Below are 27012 nucleotides of genomic sequence, written 5' to 3'. Positions count from 1 at the left end.
TAGGAAAACACACAATAAGAGTTAATGTCCCAAATATTTTACCAAAAATTATAGAAATTATTTACTGTATTCCGGATTGCACATCTTTAAAATGTATAATATCTAGGTATGACAGAGCAAGCCTTTAATCCCAGCACCCAGGGAGTAGAGGCAAGAAGATAAGGAGGTCAAGACGTGTCTGAAAACCATCACCACAGCAAGCAGTCAGATAAAAGACTCAGACAAAAGGTTGCAATAAACGTGGACTAATACAAGACTTCTGAAGTATGGTCTATAATGCATTCTTACTTTTTTAAAAAATACAGATTTTTTTTGTTTACTAATTTGGTTTACTCCAGAATTCTTTATATTAGTACTATATAAAGTAAGAGAGGGAATAGTGGGCGTCCTTGTTCCTGAACTTAGAGGACGTGCTCTTTCAGTTTGCCTTCATTTAATGTTTGTTATAAGCTTGTTGTGTGTAGCTTTTATTATTTTGATGTATAGATCACCAAAACTTTTATAATGAAGGCTTTTTGAGCTTTGCCAAATACCTTTTCAGTATCATTCGAAATGAGTATGTGGTTTATGCTCTTATATTTATTTATATGGTGTATTATTACATGTATTATATTGTGTGTTGAACCAACCGTGCTTTCTGAGTGGAGCCCACTTGGTCATAATGTGTAATCTTGATGTGTTTCTGAACTCAGTTTGTTGAAATTTTGTGCATCTATGTTCATCCAAGAAATCGTCTATGGTTTTCTTTTTTGTAGTCTTATACATGGTTTTGCTATCCTTCATATTTTGTTTTATAAAACAATATAGGAAGAATTGAGATGAGGCCTTCCTTGAAGGGTTGATAGAATTCAGTAGTGAATAGTGAATCTATCTGGTTCTGAGCTTTTTTTCCTTTCCTTTTTTAGAGGGGAGGCTTTTGATTACAGCTTTGATGTCATTACTTATAATGGGTCCATTTGAGTTATTTTTATCTTCTGGGTTTAATTTTGACAGATGATAATGCATTTAGAAATTCTTCTATTTCTTGTGGTTTATCCAGCCTTTTAGAATATAAATTTTCATAGTAAACTGAAATAATCCTTTTTTCAGTGGTATCTGTTATGAGGACATTCTTGATCTCTAATTTTGTTAATTTGTGTCCTCCTCTTTTTGTCAGATTGGCTAAGGGTTGGTCAGTTATACTAACTTTTTCAAAGAACCCACTTAGTTTGGTACATTCTGATTTCTTTTTATCTCTATTTCATTAATTTCCTACTTCATCCAAATTAGGTTTTGCCATCTATTGTGTTTGGGATTGGCTGCTTGTTTTTCAGAAGACTTGAGGTACTTAATTTGGTTGCTTGTTATCTCTCAGATTTGTTAATATGAGCAACTTTATATGACTATAGACTTCCCTGTTAAGGACTGCCTTGGCTACATCCCAGAGTGTGTTTTCATTATTGTTTGTTTTAGGAATTTTTGAATTTCCTCTCTGATATCTTGATTGACCCATTGTTTATTCAGAAATGTATTGTTTAGTCTCCAAGAAATTTGGGGGGTTTTGTAGTTTCTTTTGTGGTGAATTTCTAGCTTTATGCCACTATCTAATAGAATACACTGAATTATCTCACTTTTAAAAAAATTACTGAGGTTTAATTTGTGTTCTGTGAAGTGACTGATTTTGGAAAAGTTTCTATGTGTTGCTGAGAAAATTGTATATTTTCTTCTCCTTGGTAGAATATTTGTATATACCCCTCAAATCCCGTTAACCTACAGATTATTTTAGTTCTGAAATTTCTTTACTTGTTTTTAGTTAGGGAGACCTATATAAATATGAATGTGGAGCTAGGCATGGTAATACCCACCTTTAATTTTCAGCACTTGGGAAACAGAGCCTGCCTGGTCTACATAGAGAGTGGTTCCCAGTCTTCTTAATGCTGCTCCCAAATTCTAGGAATATGGCACCTATCACCAAGCCGAGCTTGGTTTTGGTTTTTGACCCCAAATACGTTTTTTGTTATTCATATTTGCAAACAAAGACTTTAACTAAACACATACTATCATACTATCTTAGCAAGGCTTTTGTTGTTTGTTCTTTGTCTTGAGAGGTGGCCTCTAGCCTAGGCTGGCCTAGTCTCCATTCTGGGATTGCAAGCACATGTCCCATATCCAGCACACAAGCAATTTTGAAGGAGGCAACTGTCAAGTTATGAGAGAATTCAGCAGATTATATTTTGAAGAAAGAGAAGATTAAGGCTTGTTATCAGTGAATGACAAAAACTTGCACAGACAGAAAGAGGCTTCCAAAAGAAGTGATTCTGGTAAAAGGGAAGCAACTGGCACAGGGGAGGAAAGGCTGATGCGGCAGTGAGACCTTTGAGCACCTATTATGTGTTCAGTGGAGGGGTGGCCGTCTCTAAAGCACCAGCTACTCTTAGCTAGTATGTCATGCAAAGGGACTGATCTGTCCATAAGGGTGAACCTTTCTTTTTCACAGTGCAGTAATCTAGGGACCCATGTGATTGAGGGTTTTATGCTAGCAGACTCCAGTCTTGAGCCCTGTCTCTTCCCTTCCCACTATCCCCTTCTTTTATGCAACTCAAGACTTTGCTTTCTTCACAATCTTGCTAGTTGCTTGATATTTTCTTTTCATATACTCAGTGAGGTATCCTACCTCCCCAGCTTTGGTGATTTGTCCTGAAATCATTGCAATAGGTCTTGTTCAGTTTTGGTTTTGTTTTAATAAAATAAAATAGAAGATACTACAGTGTATTGAGTCAAATAAATAAGTAAGCATGCTTATAAGTTTGTGTGCCTGTAGTAGCTTAGTGTGTGTGTGCACGCGTGCGCGTTGCATTAGAAAACCCAGATAAAGTGTTTCTCTCTGGCAAAACATTTGTGGCTGCAAAGCAGAATCTGGCAAAGTTCCTCCTTTTATTTACTAAGGAAGTTCCAGTGGACCATTCAAGATGCCAGAAGTCCCAAAGAAGCATATGCTTCAGACTCTTGACACTCCATAAACCTTAGTGATTTCCATTTAAAAGAGCTGGTTTCATGCTCCCTTTCAGTCAAGAGTCAAACCTTGGTCCTCACTCAAAGGCAACTAGGTATAAAAATTGAATTTTGTTAATTGAGCATATTTATAAAATTCTGTGGAAAAAAACCACCCCTTGATCCTAGAGGGTTTTGTTTGTTTTGTTGTTTTGTTTAAGGCCCAAAGCGAAGTACTTATGTATGCATATATATGAGGGGGTACCACCTCATGACCCTAATTCCATCCCCCCTCAAGTGCTTGAGAATAGATACTCTGAGTAAAACAATGAGCAGTGGCTTGGTACCAAAAGAGGGGAGGATTGAGGTGGGCAGAGGGAAGGACACAGGTACTTTACCTGGCTGAGAAGACCGTGAGTACTGTGGAGAATACTGGTTCTCTGGAGCTGATTCCTCATTCCTTTGTGCCACTCTAAGTAGCAGCGAGTATAAAAGTGCAAAGGTGTTTTCCTGTTGTTTGATTTGAAGGCTGCCTAAGAAGATAATCCTGGTATTCCATAAATAACAGCTAGTTCTTAGAATATTTAGGGTCTGTTCTCAGAGCTAGTAGCAAATAAATTGAACTAAGTTGGTAAAATACTATAACATGCTATAAAGTAAGTGAAAATTCTCTCAGGAGCTCTCACTGTTTGTGGTCATGGGAGAGAGCTGCTCGCAGCCCCATTGGGACATGGTTAGGTAGCTATTCATGATGACACATGAATATATTGTATGTGATGATCATAAATTTGTGGCCTGGAAATTGAGCAGCCATGGTGCTGCATTTCAGACTTAACTGTTGGAGCCCACAAGGTTATCCAGTGAATGCACAGCTGACAGACCAATAGGCAGATCCACAAAAGTGTGCACTATACGTACAAGTCCACCTGAGCAACCCATTTTGCAGAGCTGCAGGAACACTTGTCTCTTAGAAAAGTCACTGTCATACCTGTGGAAACTTTGTGAAGCCATGATTCTTCCCTTTGAAATGGGATTTTTTCCCAAAGCATCTCAGCAGTGCGACTTCTGTGTGGGCAATGGAGTGACCTTGCTCCATTCCCCCACGCCACGAGGCCTTGGAGTGGTGGCATTCACTCTTTGTTCTAGCAGGGAAATTTACATAGAGTCAGTCCCACAAAACTACCTGCTAAAGACCAAAGAGAAATGTCTATAGAAGACAGGCACTGAGCAGGAAGGCAGCATGCCCCACCTTTGCTAACCAACAAATCTGGGCGTCCCCAAAGCTCTCACAAAAGAGATTAGATGAGGAGAACGGGTGAATCCAGGATTCCAGGATGGTTTAGAATATCAGGTAATTCCTCTAGAATGCTGATTTTTTTCCCCCTGGGATGGGTCACCTGTTCTGGAATACAGCTTTGTCAGGTTCTACTTGCCCTCTTTGTGATTTTGATATGCATATTACCAATGTCCTTGAATATGTAATTTTCCAACTATGTCTGTAAAATCTAGAAGCCTTGTGGAGATCAGCTCTTAGCATTTCTCTCTCCTTGCTATTTCTTTTCTCCTTCTTCCCCTTACTCTTCTTCTTTCTTCTTATTCTTCCCCTTATTCTTCTCCGCACCCTTTCACTTCACTTTCTCCCCTTACATGAAAAGTAAAGAACACACAGAGGTAGTGTTCTTGAGTTAATCTATTTTACCCTCAGACCCTGAGAGGGTACTGAGGCTGCTCAAGGCGCCCGATACTTAACATTTCTAATAAGCTGTAATAAGGAACCACTTAAAATGGATGTAAGAATAGACATTACTTAAAGTCACAGATGTATGGTCAATTGAAGTGTTTTCGGATCTCAATTTAATAATGCAGATAAATTCCCTGTCATTATTAGCATAATTGTGTACTGTTGGGTTCTGTTTTCGAAAAAAGTAAGACAGAGATCAAGTTACTAAAAGAACAAAACCAACAAAAGAAAATGTAACTGAGTTTTTGTCTTGACAAGAGGAAAAGGGGAGTTGAGAGACTGCGCTGCTCTGTCACTTCCTGACCGCTCTCTCCTGTTGGGTGGATGTAGGTGCCCTTCCTTCGTGATTGACTGGGAAGTAGGGAGAGTTCAGCTCTTTGCTGCCATCTTAGGCCGTTCAAGGAAGTCCAGCTGCACAGTGTTCATATGCTAGGGAACACCATCGTGTAGATGTTTAAAACAGGCATCTCCCTCCCACCTTTTCGTAGCCAAGATGATTTATTGTATGTGGGTGGGGGGCTAAGACAGACATTATTCCACAGAACTACTAGATTTCATGAGAAAAAATATTGGTAATATAGGTTTTTTTTAAAGGTTTATTTTTGTTTTAATGTTTGAGTATGTGTGTATGTCTGGATGTGGAAAGATACCCATGGAAGCCAGATGAGGGCATCACATTTCTTGAAACTGGAGTTAGAGGAGGATGTGAGCCACCTGACATGAGTGCTAGGTAGGAAATGTACGTGGGTCTACGCCTAACTTCTGAGCAGTCGCTTTAGCACTAGCAATATCATTAGATCATGAGATAGTTTCACTTTCAAATTAAGATACCTATCCTCCCAAAATACAGACTGCAAGTTCAGGCCCAGTGTAGGTAATACAGAGTTTGAAGCCAGCATAGGAAACTTAGCAAAGACCCTACCTCAAAAAACAAAAGAGAATTTTCTAAAATCTGGTATTTTTATTAAAGTTTTACTTAAATTCACAAGTTTACAAAATATATTGTTTGTATTTTAAAAACAGTAGTGAGATAGCCTCCAATCTGGAAGCGATTTCAATACTCAGTGACATGCCTTGTAAATATTTTACAACGGACAACAAAATTTTCTTTTAAAAGATAAATACATATTAAAAATAGCAAATTTTTGCAAATGAGATGGAAAGTTTTTTAACTAGTATAAAAAGCTATGCCCGTCTGTAATCTGAGGTAGAAAAATCACAAGTTTAAGGCCAACCTGGGCATATTATTGAGACTCTGCCCCAGAATAAAAGGGCTGAGAATGTAGGGAGTATGCGTGCCATGTTAGAGGGTCTGGATTCAAACTCAAGCAAACAGACAAACATTAAAATGTGAGAGGAGAGAGAAATCCGGTATAAAATTTTAGAGACTCTTTTCACCAACTTATTGTAAAAGGAAGTTAAACTGATTTAAAAAAAAACACCCACACTACATGGGTGGCAGTGGTGCACCCTTAGTCCCAGCACTCAGAAGGCAGAGGTAGGCAGATCTCTTTGAGTTCAAGGCCCAGCCTAGTCTACAGATTGAGTTCCAGGACAGGCTCCAAAGCTACATAGAGAAGCCTTGTCTTGAAAACAAACCAAGACAAAACAAACAAACAAGCAAAAACTACAACGATACTACAGTGAAAACATAAATGGGCTTGAAAAATGCAAGATCTGTTCTTTTTCTAAAGAGAAAAAAGGCCAAACTTTGCATTGAAGGATTATTGCTCCTAGATTATTTTGAAGGAAACAAGACAGTTGAAATCACTGTGTGACTTACTGGCTCACTCTCTTGGTTGCTATCTGCTGATTTTCTTATACATCCTAGGCCTACTTGCTAGGGATGGTGCCCACAGTGCACAGTCTCACAGACAGGGCCACAGGCTAGTCAAATAGATCCAGTTCTTCATTTGAGGTTCCATTTTTCCTGGTGACTCTTTTGTGTCAAGTTGGCAATAAAAACTAGGAAAAAGCGTATGTCAAGAGTGGGTAGTGTAGTTGAGTCATATGAAACTTCTATTTTGAGAAAATTCCTTACTGATTCCACAGTGGTTGTTATCAACAGGCAGCAGGGATTTCCCTTTCTCTACATCCTCACTATCATTTTGGCAAAATGCCAAGCTAGAGAATCAGGGAGTATCTTACTAATCACACATCTAATAGAAGGACAAGCTAGAGAATCTTAGAAGATTATCTTTTGAGTTAAGTAGTAAAATAATTGGTCCTTTCTATGTAACCACAAAATGCAACCTGCCAAACACAACAACAACAACAAACTGGCTGAGAAAAATACCTTGCTTGCTTATACTCAGTTACTATATAGCAAGTTGCTTGGGTCCCAGGCCCAGGAGTAGTTGGCCAAAACAAAATGGACTCCATGTTTTTTTTTTTTTTTAAATCTTGTTTGTTTGTTTGTTTTGACATTTGGTTTTATGTTTTGAGAGAGAGAATGAACCTATTGGTTGGGTAAGGAGTACAGCAAGTCTGGAAAGAATTGGAGTAGGAGAAAGAACATAATAAAAATATATTGTATTCCAGGACAGGCTCCAAAACCACAGAGAAACCCTGTCTTGAAAATCCAATATATATATATATATATATATATATATATATATATATATATATATATATTACGTAGAAAATTTTAAATAAAATAAATTGATAGACTGTTAATCAAATTCAATATGGCAAATATACTTGAGTATTTTTGGAGGTTCCAGCAGTGAAGCATAGCTCTTCATATACCTTTGACCAAAGAACCGTCCTCTAATGAGGAAGGTCATCCTCTCCAACAACATACTCAGCTTCAGGCCGATACACTTGGGGCATTGAGGGAGGATGAGGACACCTGCCTAACCAACCAGATCAGCCAAATCAGTCCTGGCAAGCAATGAGGTGACAGATTTCAGAGCCAGATCGCCTTCATATCCTGTACTTTTTGAATGACATATATTAATTTCACCAAAGGTATCTTTAAAAACCAAGTAAGATCAAATAGGCCTGCCATTGTATTTATGGTTATTAGATATGCATGTTGTGTTGTAGCCTCATATTAGAAGGATAAGCTTTCCTTGCTTATTTGTTCTATTATTTTCAGCAATGCAACAAATTCATGGTCTGTTTATAATTCTCACAATGCTTGGTACTAAACAGACAGGGAGGCAGTGTTTTGCATCATAGAGTTCGACACTCAATTTACTGAGCCATTGCCATTACCTCACTAACCTTACCTGGCAGAGGTGGTGTTGTCTCTACTGGAATCTTTTCATATTTGCTAGTCATTCTCATTGGAAGGTCATTTATTCTAATAATGACTTCTCATTTGGTCTAAAACTCAAACAAAAGCTTTGCAGCTGTGAGATATAGCCCATTTTAAAATTAACCTATTGTAAATCCTTAATGACTGAGAAATCCTGTAATTTGCTATGATTTCTGGTAGTGCTGCATGAGGAATAGCAAACAGTAAAAATGATACAGGTCAGACTGATAAACACTTGGGAAGAAAAGGAAAAGCTCAGCCAATATGTTAATGTCCACTGCCCTTCATCAGTCACGCATCAGTTCATCCCATGCCTACGGACTTCTCAAGTGAAATGTTATCTTTGGAAGTAATTGATTAATACAGTTTATTATGCCAGAAGTAAAACTGTCCATAAGTGTATTCTACCTTGGCTTTTTACAATATCTTATCTACCTAAAGCTCAGATTCCTGGGAGGAAAAAAAAAAGTACAAATTTTTGATGTACAAAGTCCTTGGTTTTATTTTATTTACCTACTTATTTTCAGTGCTAGAGATCAAACCCAGGCTTTCAGGCACTCCAGAAAAGTACTTTACCATTGAGCCACACCCTCAGTTCAAGAATTTGAGTTATGATAATAAAACACAATAGTTCCATCCTTATATAAATTATATAAATTCTCTAAGTTTGGTTTCTGGATCTAGAATTTCTCTGGATTTTATACAGCCTAAATTAAATATATTAAAGAATCTTGTAGACATAGTATGTTTCTCCACTGTCGATAACTGCTTTGTGCCTGTTTTTTTGTATATAAAATGAGTCTACTAATAGCACCTAATTCCTAGAGTTCTAAGTATAAAACAGTTAATTTGTATAAAGCACTTTGAACAGTGCTCAATACCAATGAAGTGACTGCCAGTAATCATTAGTCACTTGGTGTGCAGATGAACAACTAATTTACAGATAATGCTGTACAGTATAAGTGAAAAGTGTAAGGTGCACTATAATAATTTATATAAGTCAGAATGGTGAAAGGGGCTGCTTCATTTAGTCCTTTGAAGGGAGAATCAATTGATAGAGGATATAATTAAATTTACCTGTATTTTTAAACACTAAAAAGTTTAAATTTCTTTTTTTAAATTCACATTAAAATTTGTTTATAATAAATTTGCTTCTTGGTGTACAATTTTGTGAGTTTAGACGTCCATATAGGATACAGTACCACTGAAATGCTCAGGCAGAGCAGTTACCCCTGCCTCCAAAATTCTCATAAGATACTCCCTTGTCCTTTTTCACTTCTCTCTTTACCCATTGCCACCGATCTATCTCTTTTAAAAAGATTTATTTATTTACTATATATTCAGTGTTCTGCCTGCATGCCAGAAGTGGGCACCAAATCTCATTATAGATGGTTGTGAGCCACCATGTGGTTTCTGGGAATTGAGCTCAGGACCTCAGAGACATCACCCAGTGCTCTTAACCTCTGAGCCATCTCTACAGCTCTGCCACTCACCTATTTCTGTAACTATGTTCTTCACCATGTCCTGTGAAATGATTTATTTAATAGTTTATAGAGTGTTATTATTTAAATACTACACATTTCATTTGAAATTCATCCATGTTACTGAACTTACCCATAGATCTTATTTCTTGATAATATTTCATTGTATAACCTTACTGTACTTTATCTGTTCACCAGACGAAGGGGTTGTATATTATTTTCTGTGTTGTGCTATGCTAAAGTTGTGTTTGTCATATTCTTTGATATATTCTTTTAAGATAGAGTCTTATAACCCAGGCTAATAACTATGATCTCACTCCTGCTCTTCTTCCTCTGCTTATCAAGTGCTAAGATTACAGGCATGAACAGCCTTGTCAGGCTTGGTTCCTATTTAAAATGATTATTTTAAAAATCTACTTAAAATATACAATTTTTATATGGATTTTTACTTTCTCTTTTCTTGGAAAATACTTAAGATTGAAGTTGCTGGTTCTTGTGCTAAGTGTGGGTTGAACAAAATAACTGCCAAACTATTTTCCAAAGTGATTATATCATTTGACATTTTCTCCCTCTGATATGTGAGAGCTCATTTAATTTGCTTGTTTGTAGTCTTTCATGTTGTCAGTAGTTTCTAATAGAGCAGTACTGTAGAGTCTTGATTGCTAGGCCTCTGTGTTTAACTTTGAGGTTAGTATGACTTCTTCATCATTGTTCTTTTTAAAAATTATTTTGACTATCCTAGTTCCTTTGGCTTTCATATAAAATTAGGTTGTCTGTGTCTGTTAATAGAAATTCTAATCATGCAGGTGGTACATGCCTGAAATCTCACCAGTTAGAGACTGAGGTAGAAAAATCATTACATTCAAGCCCATCCTGGGCTTCATAGTATTTAGTAAATAAAAAATTCTGTTAAGGTTTCCCTTGTAGTTGTGTTGAATTTGTAGATCATTTTGGGAAGAAGTGATGTAAAGTATTGGACCTTTCAATCTATGAATATATTACTGCATTTATTTACTTCCCTTTATTTCTTTCACTGGCATTTTGTAATTGGCAGTGTGTAGGTGTTACAATTTTCAAAATCTTGGTTTTTTTTGCGGGTGGTGGTGGTGGTTTGTTTTTGTTTTTTTTTTGTTTGTTTTTGGATAGGATTTTAACTAGCTCAGGCTCGACTTAATCTTGCAGAAATCTTCTTGCTTCATTCTCCATAATAACTGGGATTATAGGTCTCTATTACCATGACCCGCTGAATTTTTAATTTATACCTAAGTATTTTGTGATTGTGGTTTCTAGTTTGTATATATGTGTGTTTGTGTGATTTCTAATATATATATATATATATTACATAGAGGTCATATATATATGTATATTATATCCTTGTGTTCTGTAACCTTGTTAAACTTATAATTGTTAAAAAACCTCTTTATATATTCCTTCTATATAAGTGTTGCTTTCTGTAAATCATGACAAATGTATTTTTCTCTTTCCAGCCTGGTAGATATTTTCTCTTAAGTGAGAATTATAATTAGGTTTTTATTTTTCTAAAGTCAGTCTAGCTTTATATAAAAATTGATGGGATAGGAGACAGTTTGTGAGAGCAGTGTCTTGGACTATGAATTTTAAACCAGGGTAGTAGAATAAATAGACAGAACAGATTTTAGGTAGAATCCATAAGCCCTCTAATGGATTGAATAGAAGGAAAAATGAAGAGGAAGAGTCAGGGCACCAGAGTTTCTGCCATGAATTGGGTGAGTAATACTGCCATTTTTTAGACAATGACAAGAAGAAATAGATTTGGAAGAAGATGACAAGTTGAACATGTTAGATTTGAGAAGTCTTTGGAATGTTCAAATAAAGGTATGTAATAGGGGTAGGGCCTGTATTTCTATGGTAATTAGCAAGCTTGAGACCCTAGTTTTATCCTTCAAAAGCAAATTATATCAGGTAGGAAACTAGAATATGAAAGCTTATGGAATGGAGTTTGTAGACTGTAAGAGTTTGGGTGTGTGTCAAAACTATTTTGAGACTCTGAAGGGCTCATAGGTGACCTCTCTTACACACACATCATACTCTGAGTTGTCTTTATTTTGGTCCTTTAGTACGCTAAGATTATGTAAGCTTTTACCATAGGTCTTTGGACCCATTGCTCATCACTAATTTGAAGCATGTTTTTCTTTTTTCCAGTCTATTCTCATGTATTTTACTCAGTTACTTTTCTATTTCCATGATAAAACATTGTGAGCAAGTCATCTTATAAAACAATATATTTAATTTGGGGCTCATTTTTTCAGAGGGGTAGAGTTTGTCTTAATTAGGGTTTTTATTGCTCTGATGAGACACCGCAACCACAGCAATTCTTATAAAGGAACACATTTAATTGGAGCAGGTTTACAGGCTCACAGGTGTCGTCCATTATTGTCATGACAAGAAGCATGGAGGTGTGTAGACAAACATGGTCCTGGAGAGTAGCTGAAAGTTCTATATCTAGATCCACAGGCCACAGGAAAAGAGAGGCACACTGGACCTAGCTTGAGCTTTTGAAACCCCAAAGCACACCCCAGGAGACATACTTCTCCGACGGGGTCACACCTCCTAATGCCACTCCCTAGGCATCCAAGGATATGAGCCAGTAGAGGCCAATCTTATTCACACCACTACAGAGTCTATGACGATTGTGGCAGTGAGCTGACAACAGGCAGGCATGGTGCTGGAACAGTAGCTAAGAGTTCTCAGCTGTGGTGCTATATCCTAGCCCTGGTTTACTTTAGCCATCTGTCTGTCCGCAGGATTAGCTGGTTGAGGAGCTGAGGCTCATGACCTCTTGCATTTAGTAAGTACTGTTCCCCAAGAGTCTGTTCTAGAGCAAGTACTAGGACAAGGAGGAAATGAGTGACTTATGTGTGATCTAGATGAGGGGTTGGGATCTCGTTGTGCCATGGTTTCAGCACCTCAAGCAGTATTTGCAATTACTTGATTAGTTGCCCTCCCATACACTCTATATAAGTTAATAAGTAGATTTAGAGATTTGGGATATGGAAAAGGATGGAGGAAAATAGTTGAAGACAGAAGTTACTCCACTTTCTCTTTTTACATTCCCACAGACACTGAGCTAAGTCTTAAAGAAATGCTTGACAGCCCCATTTATTCAGCAGATAGATTGAGTTAGCTAAACATTTTGTTCTACACAAACAATATAGCATGCATTGAAATAACATCTCAAGCCTTGGAATCAAGTATCAACATCCTTATATTCTATTCCACATTGATTTATTTTTCATACAGTTGGTGTTTTTTTTTTAAATCAAAATAACTGTTAACTATTCAGTTTTGCAAAGATCTACTAATACACTAAGAACCCTTGCTTGATAGAAACAATTTGTATTCCTTCTGACGAATAATTTGCATGGTTGCATTATGTCGAGCACGTGTCACAGTGTTTCACTAAAACATTAAGACAATCACAGCTCTTCTACAGTACTGCAGCTTCCATGTGCTCTCTTGCAAGTTGGTTTAGCTCTTAGTCTTCATTGCTATTTGGGAGCTATGAGGAATTGTCTCCTAGCTAACTGTTATCTATTGTTTTTTATACCTTTGTTTCAAAAGCTAGCCTGATCATTTTTATCTTTATTAAAATGGTATGTTTAAGATTGTATTTTTTTTTTTTTTCGAGACAGGGTTTCTCTGTAGCTTTGGAGCCTGTTCTGGAACTAGCTCTTGTAGACCAGGCTGGCCTCGAACTCCCAGAGATCCGCCTGCCTCTGCCTCCCGAGTGCTGGGATTAAAGGCGTGCGCCACCACCCGGCAAGATTGTAAAGTTTTGATCCTACTGCATGAACTGACTTTATGGGAGCCTAGCATGTTTGGATGCACACCTTCCTAGACCTGGATGGAGGGGGAAGGACCTTGGACTTCCCACAGGGCGGGGAACCCTGCCTGCTCTTTGGACTGAAGAGGGAGGGGGAAAGGAGTGGGGGGAGGGGGGGAGGAATGGGGGGAGGGGAGAGGAGTGGGGGGAGGGAGAGGGAAATGGGAGGCGGGGAGGAGGTGGAAATTTTTTCAATAAAAAAAAAAAACAAATATGTGTACCTGAAAATACCTGTAGAAAATGAAGTTCTTCAGTGCCCCCTTCTAGAGAGAAGAGGGAAGTCATTTTTCTTTAATGTAGTAGTTACTAGTAAATTAGAGAGGCTACAGTAAATAATAGACCTTAACCATGTTCATTCAGTGAACCTTTTAAATTTCAGTGGGTAACACAAAAAAGACATGAACATGTTGGAGGTACTACTTGGGTAAAAGAGAATCAACTGAATTTGAAAGAAAATAAGAAGGATATAGAGGTTAATATGCTCACAATAAATTGTGTACATGTCTGAAATTATCAAAAACATAAATTATGTATTTAAAATCTAAGTAAGTGAAAATAAATGAAAAATTAAACAAAAAAGATTGTAAAGTGCTGGAATGTTGAAAATTAGTAGATACAGAGAAGAAAAAAGAAACCACTGCTATCGCATTGCAATTGACCTGTCCAGTTATTTTATATGCCAGTTGATTTTATTTTGAATAATAAACATGATTTGAATTTATTGGGAGGTATTAAACTGTAGTTTAATGTGAATTTAATATCCTCAAGTTGTAATATGTCTATAATGACTTTAAGATAAACAAAGTGGGATTTGTAACTTTCCGCTCTTTAATTGTTTAATCTTCGTGGCTTAAGACCTGGATGAATGGTTTAGAGACCTTATCATTCCTGAGTATACATCTCCTGTTGCTGTGCTGCTACCCAACAAATACAGGGATGGTACTGGGAAGCAGTTTATTATAGACGCCCAAGTGACAGTAGATAGTAGTGGAGGTTATTTTAAAGGTTCTGGCATGCTTCCGAGTGTTTTGTAAAGGCAGTCCTATCACGGCTCTACTCTGATGAAGTAGTTCTTAGAGGAAGTCAGCTTTATTCACATCTCTTGGTACCATGTGGAAAACTTATCATTTCATTTCTGAGTTGTTTTTATTTTCTCTGATTATAAATACTAAAAAATGAACGAAGATCATAAAACCCAAAATTTTAAATTAATTTTCTTTAGCTGTTTTTTTTGTTTTGTTTTGTTTTGTTTTGTTTTTGTTTTTGTTTTGAGACAGGGTTTCTCTGTAGCTTTGGTGCCTGTCCCGGAACTAGCTCTAGCTCTTGTAGACCAGGCTGGCCTCGAAGTCCCAGAGATCCGCCTGCCTCTGCCTCCCGAGTGCTGGGATTAAAGGCATGCGCCACCACCGCCCGGCTCTTTAGCTGTTTTTTAAAATCCACTTTACGTCATGCTGTAGAGGTATAAATTATTGAATTATTGTTATTCTTGAATTATCAAGAAGCAGAGTTTTATCTTTAAAAAAGATAAAAGGTTCTATTACAAATAATGCTGCTATGAACATAGATGGGCAAGTGTCCTTGTGGTATGATTGAGCATCCTTTGGGTATATGCCCAAGAGTGATGTAGCTGGGTCTTGGGGTAAATTGATTCCCAATACTCTGAGAAACCACCATACTGATTTCCAAAGTGACTGTACAAGTTTGCACTTCCGACAGCAGTGAAGGAGTGTTTCCCTTACTCCATATTCTTTCCAGCATAAATTGTCATCAGTGTTTTTGATCTTAGCCATTCTGACAGGTATAAGATGGCATGGATCACCCTGGGAAGGGGAAATAAATGAGCTTTCCTGATATAGAGAGGAGAGAATTGGAGATGGAAACATAAGGGATGGGGTAGTTGAGTTGCAGAAGGTGTTGTAAAATAGTGCAAGAGGTACCTTGGCAGATTGTAGCCCAGGGGCTCCATGGAGGGTGAGAGACAGTCATGCCATACAGACCTTGCTCATGTGGAGGGGTTTTATTGAGAGAAAGGGAATGGGAAAAGGAGGGAGGGGAGGAGGGAAACCAACCTCTGGGAACGGGTGGCCCAAGGGGCAGGGGAGAGACAGGAACAGCACAATTGCCTATCTCTTTTTGTTGTTGTTGTTTTGTTTGGTTTGGTTTGGTTTTTCGAGACTGGGTTTCCCTGTGAAACTGTCCTAGCTGTCCTGGAACCAGCTCTTGTAGATCAGGCTGGCCTCGAACTCAAAGGGATTCACCTGCCTATGCCTCCCGAGTGCTGGGATTAAAGGTGTGCGCCTTAAAGGGGCTTGTAGCGCATGCACACAGACTACATAGTGACATAGCAGCCATAGGACCCTGAGCTGGCCAGGGTTCTGCCTGAGTGCATTCTGCCAGGTGACAGAGGGCAGGCCAGAATAATGCCTGAATCCTAACAGGAGGGGATGGAGAGGGAGAGCGATGAAAGAGATATCTTGATAGAGTTGGCCATAATGGGGTTAGGGAGAGACCTGGTGCCAGAAAAATTCCCAGGAATTCACAAGAATGACCGCAGTTCAGGCTCCTAACAATTGTGGAGAGGATGCCTGAACTGGCCTTCTGTAATCAGATTGTCATCATAGAACCTTCATCTAGTAACTGATGGAAGTAGATACAGAGATCCACAGCTTGGGTTGAGCTCCAGGAGTCCAGTGGAAGAGGAGGAGGGAATATAATGAGGAGGAGCGGGGTCAAGATCATGACAGGGAAACCCACAGAGACAGCTGACCTAAGCTCGTGGGAGCTCACAGACTCGACCAACAGCTAGGGAGCCTGCATGGGAGTGAACTAGGCCCTCTGCATGTAGGCAACAGTTACATAGCTTGGTCTGTTTGAGGGTCCCCTGCAGTGGGATCTGTCCCTGGTGCATGAGCTGGCTGTTTGGAACCCATTTCCTGAGGTGGGATGCCTTGCTCAGCCTTGATGCAGTAGGGAGGAGCTTGGTCCTTGTTGACTCCCATAGGAGGCCTTATCATTTCTGAAGAGTGAGTAAGAAGCAGCAGGGCGGGGTGGCGGGGGGGAAATGGAAGAGCAGAAGGGAAGGGAAACTGTGACTGGTATGCAAAAGAAATAAAATAAAAAGTAAAAAAACAAAACAAAACTATAGTCTGTACTACTAGCCATCTAGAGGAAATGGGTAGGTCTTCCTTGCAGAAGCCGGTTAGTGAGTGTATAAGGAAAGAAGGGAGTAGAAAAGTCCCCCGGAACACTTCACTTAGTAATCTCTGTAGGCAGGTTTGTGGATGGATGAGTGCTAAAGACAGTGACCGAAATTTGAAGAAATGGGGTATATGCATAGCCTCAGAAGATATGCCTAGGAAATTTATTCATTATGTTATGAATAAATTCCACATTGGACTGGAGAGATGGCTCAGTAAGAGTACTGGCTGCTCTCCCAGAAGACCTGGGTTTGATTCCTTGTATCCACAGGGTCATTCATAGCCACCTGTAGCTCCAGTTCCATGAGTTCTGACTCCTTTTCTAATCTCTGCTGGCACCAAGCACTCAAGTGGTACACAGAGACAAACATGCTGGCAAAGCATCCACACACATGGATTTTAACAATAAGTGAAAGAAGTGAACCCCACATATCTTTAATAACCTCTTTCCAGGAAGCAGACTTTCATAAGTGAGACTAAGCACATGACTCACACCAGTCAATAGAGAAGAAAAAGAAACCTGGCGAATAACCACCCTGACTAAGTAGAGTTGCTGTCACCAGTAACACCGTGAGCTAGTGTAGTGTGGGCAGGACCAGAGGGCACTCCTTGCTACACCCAGAAGTTCTTTACCAGGAGCAAACGGGGGGGAAAAGTCCTACTTTGAACATCATTCATGAAATTTCTAATTGGCATTCTTTAAGTATCCAGGGAACTGGGTGTGATGGCGCAGGCCTATAATCCCAGAGCTTGAGGGGACTCAGGTGGGAGGGTACCATGATAAGAGGCCAGCCTGGGTTACAGAGCATCAGTAAGTAATGAAAAAACTGAGGACTGTCTGAGTAATTGCTACAGATTGGGAGAAACTAGTATGTGGCAATTAAATCCAGGTGGTTTTCTGGATTGAGTCCTATTATAGATAATGACACAGAAGTCCTGATAGTCTTTATGTTATACCAGTGTTAATTTTTTACAGTTGGTAGCTATACACTGATAAATGGAATGTAAATGTTAGCAGAAAGTAGCAGAATAAAATAGAAAATTCCCCTTTTGCAACTTTTCTGTCAATCTAAAATCATTCCTTGTTAAATATTAAGAAAGTAGGAACTCCTGATGGCCTTCTTGGTATATGGGTAATTTTCTTTTGTTTTAATGACATCAGAGCAAACAGAAGCTACTTGATACAGCCGGCTGACCTGCAGGCCCCTGTCCTACCACCAGAAATAGAACTATTCCTACCCTCTTTGTGCAAGCTGCCAACACTTAGCATGGCTTTTGAGGTTTTATTATGTGTTCTCATTCAGATTATTAAATCAGTTTATAATATAGTAATGGGTATAGTGTGATTCTAATTTGTAAATATTTTATTCTTTTTACTATTAAGCACTCATTAACTCGAACTAGGATAACAGAGTTGATATAGAAGACCGACAGGGGTCCTCTTTTAGTCAGTGGTAATGTAATTGGCTGAAGATGAATATGGATACTAAAATTAAGTCACTCCTGTACCTCATTCATTTTTTTCAATGAGACCATTAGTGGAAACTTTAGTTTGTGCATATATGAGAGATACTATTTTTACCAGTTAAATATATTTACCATCCAATCAGATGTTACCTTGAAGCCTGTCTCTAGTGGGAATATAATGTATATAGAACCATTTCTTGTTGAATATGGACATAAATTAAAGTTAGTAGTAACAGGTACATGCATTTTCTAGAAAGATTTTCCTGGATTCCCAGTACTTAGCCAAGCAGCTGCAGTAGGTAATTAATAATGCTACTCAATTGATGTAGTCAGATCAAACCACACATAATTTAAAACAAGTCTGAAACTGAGAACACAAGAGTGATACTCTATGATACTTAACCCCCAGTTGCTAGCCAGTGAAAGAACCAATTGTACTAGTTGACTAGCAAGCTAGATAACATTCTTTTAAAATGCCAAAGATATAATTTTGTTGACAGCTGCTTTCAGAGTACCTTTTCATGTCAACACGATAAATAAGCAATGTTCTTGTTAAAAGAAGTAAAAGATGATACAACTAAGGGGAGAAAGCTATTGAGTCGTTATATGATCCCATAGAACTTACAGCAACCTTCAGATGCTGTGCAACCTTATCAAAACCCTAACTATCTCTTGCAGAAGGGGAAAAGTTGTGCTAGAATTCACATGAACTCTCAGGGATTCTACATAGCTAACAAATAACAAGGTTGGAGTCCTGGCTTCCGCCTACTGCAGAGCTGCAGTGGTTTAAATGTCACACTTCATCACTGACAAAGACAGGTAGATCACAGGATCTAACAAAATAGCCCCCACCTCCAAAAGACAGATGTGCTGGCACACACCTGTGATCTCATAGGACTTCAGAGATTGAGACAGAAAATTCATGAATTTGGGGACATGCTGAGCTATATAGGAAACCTCTCTCTCAAACAATAGCAGAAGCAACTATAGTGGTCAGTGGAATAGGAAGTCCAGAAATAAGTCCACAACCTACAGACAAATGATATTGCACAAGGTAGCATGACTACACAGCAGGAAAAGCTGATTTCCTCAATAAAAACTTCTAAGAAAACTGAACGTGCAAAAGAAAGAACATAAACCTCGCTCCTCTACCATGTAAGAAATTAACTCCAAACTCAATTAAAAATTCAAGCATAAGACCTTAAACAATTGAGTATCAAAGGATTAAAAAAACAAAACAAGCAAAGATAGGAACACTTTGGGAAAAAGTCTGGCAGTAACTTATTAGATGACACTAGAATCACAATCAGCAAAATGGAAAATGAATAGGGACATCAAACTTAAAAACTCTGCTTCTTGTCATCAGAGCAGAAAGGTGGTCTATAGGATGGAAGAAAAGAATTATATTATCTGATGAGAGTTAATGAAAATTCAACAACACCAAATCCTTGATTAGAAATATAGGCACCCAAACTCAAAAATAAATAAAAAAGAGTACAAAATAACTAAAATATCTTGTCATTCAAATATTAATATCTATTAAATTTGTCTTCCAATTGTTCTGTAATATATATCCCCTGTTAAAATAATAAATTACTCAAGCTAAATATATATGAATTCATATTCAAGTAAGTAGAAAAAGCATGACAAGTTTTCTTTTTTGTGGAACCCAGTGGGCAGGGCATCAAAATAAAAGGAAATTTGATGGAGGAAGGTCATTGGTTAACTAATAAAGAAACTGCTTGGCCCTCATAGGTTAGAACATAGGTGGGTGGAGTAAACAGAACAGAATGCTGGGAGGAAGAGGAAGTGAGCTCAGACTTGATAGCTCTCCTCTCTGGGGCAGATGCGATGAAGTTCCGACCCAGGATGGACGTAGGCTAGAATCTTCCCGGTAAGTGCACCTTGGGGTGCTACACACATGAATAGAAATGGGCCAAGCAGTGTTTAAATGAGTAGAGTTTGCGTGTTGTTATTTTGGGGCATAAGCTAGCTAGGCTACCAGGAGCTGGGGCGGCAGGAACACAGCCCGCAGCTCCTACTACAGAAATTGGTTAAGATCTCTTACCCTGTAGTTCACTGGGGGAACAAGGGAAGGGAAATGGGAGAAGTAATTATGGTCAAATATGTCATGTGCACAGATGCAAACCTCCAACTGAATTATGTTAATTTTTATAGTTAACATATGCTAATGAAATTTTTTTAAAAAAATACGTAAATGTATCTGAACAAAGGCTTCTGATTTTAGCACTTGGCTAAGACAGATCACAAGTTTGAGGCCAGGGTGGCTACAAAGTGGGACCCTCTTTCACACACCTATCCCTCTCCCCAAATGGCAAAGGAGTTAAATAGGTAGTTTTCCAGAAAAGGTATACATCCGGTAAGTACATGCAACCAAGAACCATAGTGTCATAACATCTGGCGCCTGTCAGGATGGCCAGCATCAAAGGATGCACTGTCAGTAATGCGATATGGTTTAGCCATTTTGGATAATAGCATAAAAATTACTTGAAAAATTAAAAACTTGAATTATTATATGATCCAGCAGTCTCACTTCTGAGTATATACCCAAAAGAATTTAAAGCAGGTTCTCCAAGTGATATTCATACCCTTATTTTCTCACAGCGTTAGCTGCAGTAGCAAAGAGGTAGAAAAATGTCCGTCAACAGATGAATGGCTGAAGAAATTTAATGCATGTCTATAATGGTATATTATGTAACCTAAAAAGGAACTCTGTCCCATGCTACAATATGAATGAACCTCAAGGATGCTGTGCTAAAGCAAAATAAACTGCTTTAGAAACATGATTACTATGCAGCCCTACTCATTTGAAATGTATAAAGTAGAAAGGGTAGAAAATCACAAGCAGAAAACAGGAAGGTCTAGGTATGTAGGAGGTGCAAAATTGTAGTATTGGAAGGTGCACAAGCTAGAAAAGTTGACTATACAGCAGTGAATGTGTCTAGTACTGCTAAACTGTGCCCTTAAAATGTTTAGACAGGATGTTGGCTTTTTAAAAATGTTCTATTTAGTTATACTTTTACTGATTTTCTGTTGTGTATCAGGTACTTTCTTCCCTCCTTTGCTTTTAGAGATTAGAAAATGTAGAGTTTGAAAGATTTAGAAATTCAATTCTGTTAAACCTTACATGGCATAACCTGGAAGTGGTTGCCTAGATTGAATGAGTTGCCCAGTGCCTGCATATGAGTAATGAGTCAAGAGTACAAGGAGATGGACTCCTGCTAAATCAGGGAAGGGAGACTAGAGTATGGATTATCTGAGGGCACACTGAGCCAGATGGCTGGACATCCTGAGCCTGTTGGACCTGTTGTTAGGCCTGTTGAAATTGCAAACGATCCAGCAAAAGCAACTCATCTAGAAGGAAGGAAAGCAGTTTGGCAGTTTGAAAGTTTTTATCATGACACACCCTCCCTAATCTGTGAATTGAAAGCAGCTTTTAAAAATTTGCATCCCTTCATCTTCCTAGGTGGTAGTGAATATGTGGGCAGAAAATGCGAGCATTTCAAATAATGTTAATGAAGTTTAGTGATTACAATCTACCGTATTGTGTGAGAGAGAGAGTTGTTAGTTCTGAAGGATGAAGACGGAATTCAAATATTACCATGACTGGCATTTGATTGGAAAAGTGCAAAGATAAGCTTAGGTTCCTTTTATGAAAACCATTCTCCCAGCCTGATGGAATATCTTTTAAAACTTACCATAGTTACCATGGAGACTTGGTGGCTTTGATAGAGTATGTTGTAATCCATATTCAATCATCTGAAGTAAAGAAGCCAAGAAACACACCAGCTAAAGTCAAAGTAGTTTCCTCTCTAAATCCATACTCTCTGGGAAGATGAAAAGGGAAAATAGCCTAACAAGTAGGTTTAGGTTAATTATCACTGCCTGAAAATTAAAATTTAGGAAGCACATTGCCTGTTGGACTGATGCTAGTGTTTATTTTTTACGTGTAGTCCTTTTACCTATAATAAAGAGACTTTCTTGAGCTTTGGCATAGGAATTTAAATGATAAGATCATTCTGAAAGTTGATGAACCTTAAGCAGTATACCCAGTTTCTGAAAGCCAGAGAAACACAGACAGGATTGCAGGCATTGTCCCCATGGTAACATATTTGCATTTGGCCCAGAAGTGGCAGCTTTTTTGCTTAGCTTTCTTTAATTGCTATATATTGACAGCCATTTTCACAACTCTGAAGTGTCAGATATATGAGCATGTGTACTGGGAGTGTGCACCGTATCTTCAGGCTTGATTAGACACTTCAGATGACAAAGAGCTCTTCTTGAAGAGCTACTGAGATGTTTTTGGCATTTCCTAATGTCTCTGTCACATAGTGGAAGCAAAAAGCCTTTCAAATGATTTAAATATTTTCATCAATTCTTTCTTAAAACAGGTGACAAAAGAACTAAAGCAGTACGACAACAAAATTATAGAATGCAAATTTGAGAATAACAGCTGGGTCTTTATGAGACAGAGAATAGACAAAAGTTTCCCAAATGCCTACAACACAGCCATGGGTAAGTATGAACAGTAGCCATTACATTAAATTACAGAGTATTATGGCATGTATGGTTGGTGCTGTCCTGCTTGATGAGGTAAACAGTCAGGCATAACCTTGCTAACCTCTAGTCAATTGGAAGTTGTCCTCCTTGAGCTGGGAGCTGCCCTGTGTGCCTGCGAGGGCAGAAGAGGGCAGGGAGGCGGGTGCACACTAGTTGAACTTAATGAATGACAACAACAGTGAAAACCACGATAATTTCTGATCTATTCAAAACTATTAAAACCATTATTTGCCAGATGGTAAGAAACAAAATTAGCAAGGGAAAATGTAATTTCCCAGTTCCTAAAATAACTTTACAAACAATGGAGAGAAAGTAAATGAGAGCCATTTTAAAACATACAAACTGCCCTGCTGTCCTTCAGAATGTTCTTTGGATATAATCTGAATGCCTTAGAGATTTAGAAAAGTTTATTGTTTTCATGAGGAACACCACAAATCCACAAATTCATTTGAGTTTATAAGGTGTTCTAATAGTAGACATAGTGGAAAAGGTCAATAAAAGGGACAATGGAAGATTGAAGGTTAATAGAGTTTGTCTAGTGTCCATTGCTGGTGGTGATGATGATCACAAGAAGCAGAAGAGGAGAGATGGAGGGAGGGAGGGAGGGAGGGAGGGAGGGAGGGAGGGAGGGAGGGAGGGAGGGAGGGAGGGAGAGGGAGGGAGAGCGAGAGCGCGCCAGTGCAGGCTTTTCGCCTTAAAAGATACACTTTCACATTCAGGGCCTTTTTTTCATTTTTTTTTTTAAAGTAGCCTCTGTGCTCTGACAAGATGAGTTCATTTCATTGTCTTCCCCCACCCTCCAAAAATCAAATAGATAAATAAAATAAAAAACATTGCTTCTAAATTTTGATTACTCAAAGAAAAGAAAAAAACCTCCCTATTCCTAATAGTGGCTATTGCTGTTGTATTTCCCAGAATGAACATCCTTCTGAGAGAAGGACTTGAAAACTTTAGTGTCAAAATTTTAGTTGAATAGGAACTTTCATGAGGTGTGCTGTACTGGATTAAAATCTCTTAGCATTTTTGCTTAAAATTAATGCTCCAGCAAAGAGTAACCACTAGAAAAGCCTCTAACCTGTAAAATGCCAGGATTTTCCGGAGCTGCATGGAGACCACCCTCAGCCTGTGTTGAGCCAGTTGCCTTAGTGATTTACCTGAGATGTTGTCCCCTTTGTCCACAGCTGTGTGCAACAGCATCTCAAACCCTGTCACCAAGGAGATGCTATTTGAGTTCATTGACAGATGTGCAGCAGCTGCCCAAGGACAGAAACGGAAATATCCCCTGGACCCTGACACAGAGCTCATGCCGCCCCCACCACCCAAGAGACTGCACCGGCCAACCTAGTCCTGCCTGACCTCGTGCTCAAGAGGAGAGAAGAGCAAGAAGAACGCTGCCGCCTCGTTTTCACAGCCAGAGGGGAAAGAGACAAGTGTGGCTTGGTACTGGCACATGTGTCTTAAGGGAAGCCGTGGAGCCAGCCTGTATATATTTGGTACATTTGGTTTCTCAGAACCAAAGTGCATCATGGACCTAAATATTTTATTTATACCTGATAAATTCAGCCTTACCTTGTGGAGTTTGAAGACTGAAATATCCAAAGGTTTGAATCAGATTGAAGTCAGTGAAGTAGAGGCCTTGTTTGTATGTGAACAGATACCTTTACATTTGATTCACAACTAGCAATCTGAAACTGTGAGCACATTGAGTTTTTTAGAAGTTGGATTTTAAGTTTTCCTCTTAAAAATATAGACAGTGACATTAAAAATTCTCGCTGTCACTTATCATGCATTTCCTATATTTCTGAATTTTCTATATTCTGAACAATGACAAGGTCAAGTATTATGCACATTAAACATTTTGGTCTGGCTATCCCGTTTTAAAAAGGTTTTTTGTTTTGTTTTTGGTGTGTGTGTGTGTGTTTGGGTGGGTGGGTAAGAGGTAAAAGTAAAACAATAACAGCCCCCCCCCCATGAACTGTGTCCTTTCTTTAGAAAGTACTTTGAGTATTCTTACCGTTTCTCTTGTTTGAGCCACAGTGTCAGATGTCTGGTGTTCCATCCTGGCAGTGGTTTTGAGTTACTATGTGCACTTAGATAATAGAGCCCAGGTCCCTCGTGTGCTGCAGTCCTCAGAATATCGCTTCTTTCAGACGCCAGGGCCTTTGTGCTTTACCTCAGTGGGATCATCACACACCACTCACTGTGATCTCTGGGAGCAATAGCAAACACAAATGGTGTTGTGTTAGTTCCCTCAAACAAAGCGTCAGAAGCAATAGCGGCTTATTTCTTTAGTTGGAAGGTAATGTCAACTGAAGAAGATGTCTCTAGGAAATGCTGTCCTCCCACTGGATAGATGCAAATGCATTGCAGAGACTGATCATGGAGGACAAGATGATGCTTCCACTGTTACAGTTGCCCTTGTGTCTGGGGGATGATATTTCAGTGATGCGGCTTCACTTCTGTGTTTACTATAGACAGTGGGTTTAAAAGGCAGCTAATGGTCCCTGACATTGTAAAAACAAACAAACAAACAAAAAACTGTTCTGATTGGCTTGTGAGGGAACTCAGAACTAGCAAACCGCTTAATATATTTATTTTTAGAGACACAGGTTTTAAGGATATGTATTTAATTAAAACAAATTTTCATGATCTGAATTTTTATAAATGTATAAGCATATCTGTTAAAGTATATGCAACAGTGTATATTCTTGTACTGATACAACCAGAAGTGACAACCCAAATGCGCTACCTAGCAGACTGAGTATCTGATGAAATTTTTGAGTAGCACAGAAGAACCAAAACCTGTATTTATATGAACCTGAGTTTTAATGTTTTTAAACCTTTTCTTCTGCAGTACTTTTCTACATGGAATACTAGGGCTGTGCTTGGGCTTATGCCTCTGTTGTTCCCAAGTTATGTAATGTGTAGCAAATTTATTCAAAATGCTGTTTTAATGTTTTTTTTTTCCTAGATTGCTTTTGTATATTTGAGCACTGAAGGGATTTAAACTCCTGCCTGCTACAGTGATTGTTGAGGGGAAATTGGCAAGGTTTCTTCTGTCTTTCACATGGTGGATCCAAAGCTGCCTGTGGACTCCAGACAGTCTAGTGTCTGCCTCAACAGGGTCAATGGCTTTGCATCATCCATGGTCTGCTCCTAAGCTGCTGCAAAAGCAGAGCCCCTTCAGCCCCTTCTCAGATAGAGTAACACGCTTTTGCCGGTGATCTTAATAGAATCAAGATGTTGATGGTAACTCTAACATCTTAAATGAATTTTGTGGAAAGAGCTTTGTATAGGACTTACTTTTCCAGTTTATCTTTTTCTTTCAATTATGGTAGCATTATAATCATTGTCTTCTCAGCAGATTCCGTGTAGTCCCCAGACACACAGCCTCCTCAGGTATAATAACACAGTTAGGTTGTTGGGGGAAACCTGGAGGCAGAACTTGGACATCTAAAGGAAATGTTCCTTTCTTTTTGAGGGCAGTTCATCCCTTCTCAGCTCACACTGTGTATTCGTTAGCTGATTGATGTCTTCTAGACAAGAGCAAGAAGACTATCTTCATGAGTTATTGCATGTAAAAGCTTGCTTTTTGTTTGGGAAAAAATGTGGATGACCACTGCCTGGATGGTGACTTTGCTTTCCATGAAATACTCAGAAATGCCAGAACATTCCTTCCCTAATTGTGTGTCAGTGTGTAATGTAATAAAACTACTGATGTGAAATAACAGTGTGTCTTTCCTGTCTTGCTGGCAGTGACTTGGTATCCCTTCTGCTGCATTGCTGTCTGCCACACCTAGTATGCTTCATCTGACTAGTTGCACTTTCAAGATTAAAGATTTGGAAGATCTCTTTTGCCTTCTGAGAGACTTGATTGACATGGCAGTAGTTGTTTGAACCATTTTTATTTTTGAAATCTAGAGTGGAGGTGCTTTATATATTTCTGTGCATTTACCCTATCTCAGCAGTCTACCATTGAGTAGTCTCTTACATTATGCTTCATGGGTTTCTTTTAGACTATTTAGTAGTAAATGTCCTGTAAAGACTATGCATTTTTGTATGTGGGATTTTGCTATCCTTAAACATAACATTTGGAACATTTTGAGCATTGTATAGAGTTTTTTCAGAACAATAAAATCTTGAAAATTGATAACTAAGCAGTAAACGCCTATAATGGAGAAAAGCCCTAGGCTTGATCCAAAAAGAAATCCAGACTGAGCCTCCTGGATTCTGTTCTCTCTACCTGCTCCCTCATTTTTCCATTCATAAAATGTCAAGGTTGGGCCTAATCACAAGGAACCTTTCTAGTTGATTCTATTGTGCATAATGTACATAGGTAGAAACTGGAATCACCTGCATGTTAAAAAAAATGTCCAAGAAGAATAAAACTTGGCTCTGTTTTCCCAAACTTTATTTTCTGTTATGCGCATGGAGGAGGGCTGGGGAGTGCT

The 27012-nt window shown here is 38.6% G+C and overlaps 1 protein-coding gene across 4 annotated transcripts in view; it reads left to right on the top strand.

The window, feature by feature from the left end:
• The window catches only part of Rngtt (RNA guanylyltransferase and 5'-phosphatase), a 180078-nt gene extending 153399 nt beyond the window's left edge, over window positions 1-26679 (top strand). For 3 of the 4 annotated variants that reach the window (XM_057790873.1, XM_057790871.1, XM_057790872.1), the window contains 2 exons: window positions 22393-22516; window positions 23743-26679. In XM_057790873.1, coding sequence (XP_057646856.1) covers window positions 22393-22516; window positions 23743-23906 — 288 coding nt within the window. In that variant the 3' untranslated portion in view covers window positions 23907-26679. The remainder of the gene's footprint in view (window positions 1-22392; window positions 22517-23742) is intronic. The other variant, XM_057790870.1, reaches the window with a different exon arrangement.
• The last annotated feature ends 333 nt before the right edge of the window (window positions 26680-27012 follow it).

This window comes from Chionomys nivalis, chromosome 16 (genome assembly GCF_950005125.1).
Source record: "Chionomys nivalis chromosome 16, mChiNiv1.1, whole genome shotgun sequence".
In the NCBI taxonomy this organism is placed as follows: Eukaryota; Metazoa; Chordata; class Mammalia; order Rodentia; family Cricetidae; genus Chionomys; species Chionomys nivalis.
The sequence above is the reverse complement of the archived record's forward strand: the minus strand, read 5'-3'. Positions and strand labels throughout refer to the sequence as shown.